At 50.6% G+C, this 7,500-nt stretch overlaps 1 protein-coding gene across 1 annotated transcript in view; it reads right to left on the minus strand.

The window, feature by feature from the left end:
- Positions 1–5,038: 5,038 nt before the first annotated feature.
- Positions 5,039–7,500, minus strand: part of LOC143022519 (uncharacterized) — a 2,489-nt gene continuing 27 nt past the window's right edge. The window contains exon 1 of the mRNA XM_076180770.1: positions 5,039–7,500. This exon is cut by the window's right edge and continues 27 nt beyond it. Within this exon, the coding sequence (XP_076036885.1) occupies positions 5,431–7,047 (1,617 nt within the window). The 5' untranslated portion in view covers positions 7,048–7,500 and the 3' untranslated portion in view covers positions 5,039–5,430.

Genomic DNA, 7,500 nt, shown 5'->3' on the forward strand with positions numbered 1-7,500 from the left:
ACTCTCTTTCCAATCTTCACTGTCTCTCCCCCTCTTCACACTCTCCCCCTTCTTCACTCACTCTCCCCTTTTCACACTTCCTCTCTTCACTCTTTCTCCTCTTTACTCTCTTTCCTCTTCACTCTCCTCTCTTAACTTTCCCTCCTTTCTTCACTCGCTTTCTCCTATTCACACCCACTCTCTCTCCCAACTTTACTCTCTCCCCTCTTTATCTCTCTCCTCTCTTTACATTCTCCCCTCTTTACACACTTTCTCCCTTGTTTACTTTCACTCTCTTTTTAACCTACTCTCTTCCCATTTTACTCTCTTTCCCCTCTTTACTCTCTTTCTATCTTCTTCTTTCTCTTCTCTTCACACTCTCTCCTCTTTACTCTCCTCACTTTACTTCCTCTCCTCTTTAATCTCTCTCCCCTCTTTACTTTCCTCACTTTACTTTATCCCCTCTTTACTCTCTCCCCTCTTTACTCTTTCTCTCTCCCATCTTTTCTCTTTTTCCACTCTTTACTCTCTTCCCATCGTCATCCTCTCTCCTTACTCTTCACCCTATCTCTCAACCCTTTTCATTTCTCTTCCCCCTCTCTTTCCTCCTCTCATTTCTCTACCTCCTCTCTTTCCTCCTCTCATTTCTCTTCCCCCTCTCTTTCCTCCTCTCATTTCTCTTCCTTCTCTCTTTCCTCCTCTCATTTCTCTTCCCCCTCTCTTTCCTCCTCTCATTTCTCTTCCCCCTCTCTTTCCTCCTCTCATTTCTCTTCCTCCTCTCTTTCCTCCTCTCACTTCTCACTTCCACCTCAACCATACCCTTCACTTTCCCTCACCTCCTCCTTCTCCCCCTCGTCCTTCCCCTCCTCCTTTCCCTCCTCCTCCTCCTCCTCCTCCTCCTCCCCTCCTCCTTCCCTCCCCCCTCCTACCCAATACCCCTCGTCTCCCCTTGCGGGTGCTTACACCTCACTGACTCTTTTATTTCCTCTTTTGTACATTAATTCCACCTTGCTCTCTTCCCCTCTTTATTCACATATCAACCACACCCTCGCTCTCTTCCCATGTTCCCCTCGTTCATTAGCGCTTTCCTCTTTCTCTGTCCTCTCTTTCCCTGTTTCCCTTCCCCCTGTCCCCCTCTCTTCTCTCTTCTTCTTCTCTTCTCTCTTCCTCCTGCTTCCTTCTTTCCTCCTCCTCGCTCTCTCTTCCTCTCTCGTAGTCATCATACACGTCTATATCCTCTCCCTCCTTTCTCTTCTTCCTCTTTCCTTTCCTCTCTTCCTTTTCCCTTTCCTATTCCTCTCTTCCCTCTTCCCCTCCTTCCCCTCTCTCCTCATCCCACCCCTCTTCCCCTTTTCCTTCCCACCTCCACTCTTCTCCTCCCCTACCCTCTTCCCCTTTCCCTTTTCCCCTTTCCCTTCCCCCTTTCCCTTTCCCCCTTTCCCTTTCCCTCCCCCCTCTTCCCCTTTCCCTTCCCTCTTCCCCTTTCCCTCCCCCTCTTCCCCTTTCCCTCCCCTCTCCCTCTTTCACTTCCCCTCTCCCCCTTCCCCTCTCCCCTTCCCCTCTCCCCTTCCCCTCTCCCCTTCTCCTCTCCCCGTTCCCCTCTCCCCCTTCTCTCCCCTCCCACTGCCCCCCTTTCCCCCCTTCTCCTCCCCCCTGCCCACTTGCACTTGGATGCACTCGCTCCTCCAGCGCTTCCCACGCCATTACAAACACTTGACTGATCCCTGAATGCGCATTTCCACAATGTCTTTAATGACCAACACATCTTCGGCTCTCCCACACTCCCCCCTCCCCCACCTCTATCTCCCCTCCTGCTCCCCATCCTCCTCCTCCTCCCCTTCCTACTCCCCCTCTCCTTCCTACTTCCCCTCTTCCTCCTCCTCTCCTTCTTACTCCCCCTCCTCCTCCTCTCCTACTTCTCTCCTTCCTACTCCCCCTCCTCAACCTCTTCTCCTTTCTACTTCCCCTCCCCTCCTCCTCTCTTTCCTCCTCGTTCACCTCCTCTGACTCTTCCTACCCTCCTGCCTCTTCTTTTTCCACCTCCTACCTCTTTCCCCTCCTCTGCCTCTTCCTCCACCTCCTCCTACCTTTCCCCCCCTCATTTGCCTCTTCCTCCTCCTCTGTCCTTTCCTTCTCTGGCTCTTCCTCCTCCTCTGACTCTTCCTCCTCCTCCACCTTTTCCCCTTCCTCTTCTCCTTCCTCTTCCCCGTACCCATCGTCTACCTCTTCTGCTTCTTCCTCCTCCTGCCTCTTCCTCCTCCTCTGCCTCTTCCTCCCTCTTCCTTCTCCTGTGCCCCTGATGCTCGGAGAGGAAACGAGTTGGAACTAACCTCGACCAACCTCACATATCAAGTGCCGGTGGGTGATTTCATTCACTTCAAGTGCAGACTTGCTAAGAGTCTTGGGAGTCTTGGAGTAAATAGAGTAGAAGGGAAAGTAACACCATGAAGGGATGGGAAGGAATTCGGAGGCCTTCCCCCTCCCCCTCCCCTCCCCCCTCCCCCCTCCCCTCCCCTCTCATCTCCCCTCCCCTCTCCCCTTCCCTCCCCTGTCATCCTTATAAGTTATCTAATCTTCTCTTAAAACAACCATTTGTTTTAGCGCTCACTACATGGTTGCTAAATCTATTCCATTCGTTAACAACGTGGTAAAGGAAACTAATTCTTGCCTATTTCTTTCTTAATTAAACCTAAATTCGCGCGATCTAAATTCATTACCGCGAGTCATGCCCTGCTGTCGTAATATGATGACCTTGCCTACATTACCTTTTTTTAAAGCCCTTGACCTATTTCAATACCTCTATTAGATCCCCTCGCAGCCTTCGTCTTTCCAGAGAGTGTAAGGTTCCTAAACCTATCTTCGTATGGCAGATTTCTAAGATTTTATATAATTTTGGTCATTCTCCTCTGTCCTGATTCTAGTGATTTAATATCCATTCTGTAGGACGGAGACCAAAACTGTACCGCATAGTCAAAGATGGTTCTAACTATCGCCAGATAGAGCTCAATGATTACCTCTGCAACTTTGTATCCTAGCTATAAATCCGAATGCCCTATTAACCCTATTCCTAGGACTAATACACTATTTCCTAGATTTAAGATCAGGACTTACTATGCATTGTTTCCTGGATTCAAGGTCAGGACTCACTAACACTCCCAAGTCCTTTTCACATGCCGTTTTCTCTAATATAGCGTTATCTAAGCTTTGCCTGTTAGTTGGGTTGTGTAATCTTACGTTTCACATACTGCACTTTGAGATATTGAAGTCCTCTTGCCATTTCTCCGACTATGCAAAGAGTTCGAATATCGCGTCCTATTTTAGTTTCATTCGCAAACTTACATTACTATTAGTCCGATTGGCCCAATAGTCCCCAGAACGCATGTACATAGGGCAAAGGTGACGGCTTCGACCACGTCTACTCAGCGCCTCTTGGCGTAGAATCCTGACCATCACCACCTTCCTCCTTCTCCTTCCTTCCTCCTATCTCTCCCTCCCTCTTCCTCCTCCTCCCTCCTTCTCCCCCTCCCTTCCTCTACTAACCTTCCCTCCTCCCTCTCCCCCTTCCCCCTTCCTACCTCTTCCCCTTCTCCCTCTCTTCCCCTCCCTTACTCCCTCCTCCCTATCCACCTCCCCTTCCCTCTCACCCCTTCCCCTCCCTCCTCCCCTTCCTCTTCTCTCCTCCTCCTTCTTTCCCCTTCCCCCACTCTTCCTCTTCCCCAAGCTCCTCTCTCCCTCTTCCCTTCTCCCTGTCACTCCTCCTCCCTTCTTTTTCCCTACCTCTTACCCCCTCCTTCCCGCCTCCCCCTCCCCTCTCCCCACTCCTTCCCCCTCCTCCCCTCCCTCTCCCCCTTCCTCTTCCTGTCCCTCCTCTCCATCCTCTCCCCCTACTTCTTATACGCCTAAGCCCTCTCTTGCAGACCCCCCTACCCTTCCCTCCCGCCCCCTCCACCTCCTCCCATTCTCTCTCCTTCCCCCTCCCCTCCTTCTCCCACCCCCTCTTGCCCCTCTCTACTCCCCCTCCCCCTCCCCTCCACCCTTCCCTCTCCCACTACCCCTTCCTCTACCCCCTACTTCCCGTAAACCTAGGCTCTCCCTTGAAGACCCCTCTACCCATCCCTTCCGCCTCCCCTCCACCTCCCCCTCCCCCACTCCCTCTCCTTCCTCCTTCCTCTCTTCCCCATCTCTACTCCCTCCTCCCTCTCCCCCTCCCACTCCCCTTTTTTCTCCACCTTTCTCTCCCTCCTACCCTCTCCCCCCCCCTACTTCCCGTACGCCTAGGCCCTTGAAGACCCCCCTCCCCTCCCCTCCCCTCCCCTCGTCATCCCCCCACGACCACCGACCTCGCAGCCATGCAGGTCACGTGATAATGACTGACCACCACAATGTGACCTAACGAGCGGTCATCTTGGTCTTCTACCCGAGTCATAACGACCCCGACACTAACTAGCGTCCGATAAACTATCTTAACACTAACGCCGGAAAGTTGTAGTGTTACTAACAAGCCAAGTTAATAACACGGTCAAAGCAATCATCAGGTTGAAATAAAAATAAAAATGTCAACAAACTTCATGTTGCGTCATCGGTGAGAATCAACCAATCAGCAGAAAGGACGGGTGATTACGTCATCATGGCTGTTACCTGAAAGAGCAATTTCCCACCAAACCACCCCTTAACCACCTTCTTAGACATCTTGACTTAACTCTCTTTGACCTTGGGAACAAGATTTCCGACCTTATGGATCTGTGTCCGAGAGGCGGCTTTTGGTGTTCGGGACTTGCGTAGGTTGTGTCCTTGATGCAGCCCAGTTCACGGTGGTCACTTGATGGCCGAGTGTTATCATGGACTGTCCGGCAGTTTGATTTTCCGAAAGTTGGTTTCTGCACAAAACTTTCCCTAGGAGGATAGAAAAATATATATCCTTTTTTTTTTTTTTTTCTGGAAATAATTTTTTTATTGAAGAGTGAGGTTGAGGGTGTGAGTGAGGATGATGGTGAAAGTGAGTATGAGTGAGTTACGGTGAGTGAGTCAAGGTGAGTTAGGGTGAGAGTAAAGTCCCCCATGTAGATAACACCACGCAGCGTAGGTAAGGGCAAGGCAGCCAAGTTTATTCTTCCCGGGGCTGAGTAGACATTACACAAACGTAACTTGTCATGTCCTATTGCTACCTCCAACAGTTGATAGGTCATGTTTGCATCGATCGAGGTACGGAGAAGCTGGTGTGGTATCGAGGAATGTACATATGTTATGAGCCCGTTTCTGACTGGGTGGACATAAGAGACGTATCCAGAGAGTGTAGGAGCCTGTCTCTCGCCAAGCAAAGGTCCCACAAAGGCTTCCTGAATAAAGATGACAGTAGGGTTGTTCTTATAAATATATCCCTTTAGAGCTGCAAGTCTCATGTAGTCCCTTATACCGCAGGCATTCCAGGAAATGACACGAAGCTCCATAGAACTATTGAAGGTTCCCTTTGACTTTGCGAGAGCTGTGGGTGGAGGTGGCGGTAGGGCGTAGACTAGCGTGTTGTACTCCATTTGATGGGGGGGAACGAGATAGTGGTTTCTGATTCGACGTATCTAGGTGGGAGGTGGCGGTAGGGCGTAGACTAGCGTGTTGTACTCCATTTGATGAGGGGGAACGAGGTAATGGTTTCTGATTCGTCGTATTAAGGTGGGAAGTGAGAGCATTAAATTTAGTATCAATTGAGGAAACAGTGGCAATCATTGCCTTCTGGCCCTCAACAAGAGTAGTGAGTATTGTATCTGTGGAGTCTTGTTTGGTGGCGAGATCGATTATACGTGTTTCAAATGTATCATACCGTTCTTCTAGGGATTTGCAGCGAGACATGAGGGTAGCGACAGCCTTACGTAGTTCAATGATCTGGTCGGACTCCGACGTAGCAGACGAAGCACGGACAATAGGTATATTTAGTGTGGAGATGGGCGGTGGGGGGGGAGGCGGGGCTGATTGCGTCACAGGGCGTCTGGCACAACCGTGCCAGACATTTACTCCTTGCTTGTTACATCGAGGGCACTTCCAGTGGGTGTTGGTAGGTGCAGGCTGGCTGGGTGGCTGTGAGGTACCGACGGCCAAGGTAGAGTCAGGAGGTGGTGGTGGGGAGCGATGAAGGCAGGTGCGGGAGTCGTGGGTATCAGCACACCATGCGCACTTCTCTGTTGCATGACAATAGCGAGATATATGACCGACCTGCCAACATCGGTAACACGTAGGTGTGTCGTTCTTAATTTTGAGTATTTCACAGTCAGGAAGGCAGGGAAGAAAACTGAAGGAGACAGTGGTAGGAGGCGGGTCGGTCAGGTTCCAAGTCACAGCTATACGATTAATAGGAACGCCATTTTGACGAAAACGGCGGGCAGAGTGAACACCAGAGAGTTCCAGTGAGAGAGAGGGATCCACATTAGTAGGGTACCGAGTTATCAAGTAATTTGGATATTTTCGTGGTCTCTCCGGGGAGTCTTGTACATCAAGGATGAGAGAAAGAAATTCACCTGCAGTTACTTGCTCGACGATGTCTTGGCGGCACCGTGCGATGTATACGTACCGAGACGTTACAGCAGCCATCTTAACCTCGGCGAGATTTCTTTGGAGTTGAAATGTTTTACTGACTTCAGCAAGCCAACGAAGCTTCGTTTCTACGGATGGATTTTCTCTGAAAACAAGCTTCACGTAATCCGCACGGGGGGCAAAAGCTGGAGGTGTAGGTTGAGGAGCAGCAGTATGCTGCCGAGAAGGCAGTGTTAAGGAGGGTGACGGTTTTTTGTCGGTCCTGGGTGAATTAGGGATCGGTGCGGGTTTGGGTGTCTTGGCAGCAGGAGCGTGTAACTCACTACCGTTGTCAGAGTTGTCATCCATATGCCGCTTGCCAGACGTGGCAGCGACGTAGGCTTGACGGGATCCGTCGGGTGTGGACGGAACTATTGAGACAGGACTACATTGATTTGACGATGGCATCAAGGGTGGCCAGTGTTCAATGTTTGTATCCTCCTCCTCCTCACTGAGGGCTAGATCCATCTGTAGATCAGCAAGGGTGGCGGGTCCAGTGTAATCCATGACGTAGGAGTACAGGCGATGACGTCAACACTTATCAGGGGGGTAATGATGACGGGTCATGACGTCACAAGAACGCAGTGCGCATGCGCAGCAGCGGTCAGTACCGTCACGGATACCCGTCACGGCGTTCAATTTTCAAAGCTACAGAGATTATGTTCAATCACCAAAATTTGAAACGGCACTAGTTATTCACTGGGTCTTACTGTAATTTGCCGTTACATCAATGGGTGAGTGACGTACCCATGCCGTCTCACACCTCGTATTGCGCATGCGCGGGTCTGAGGTTTTCGGAACGGGGGTGGGTATGATTATTGTTTTCCTCAATTTATACCTAATATCACTATGTTATCTGTTTATTCTATCACTCTCCGTTCCCTGCAAGTCACAGTAAGTTTCAGCACTATTAGGTGTGAGCGTGGCTCAGCAGAGCCTTCACAATTAACGAAAACTGTA

The sequence above is a fragment of the Oratosquilla oratoria genome, unplaced genomic scaffold, assembly GCF_046742065.1.
Source record: "Oratosquilla oratoria isolate Oo_2021 unplaced genomic scaffold, ASM4674206v1 SCAFFOLD109, whole genome shotgun sequence".
NCBI classification, from domain to species: Eukaryota; Metazoa; Arthropoda; class Malacostraca; order Stomatopoda; family Squillidae; genus Oratosquilla; species Oratosquilla oratoria.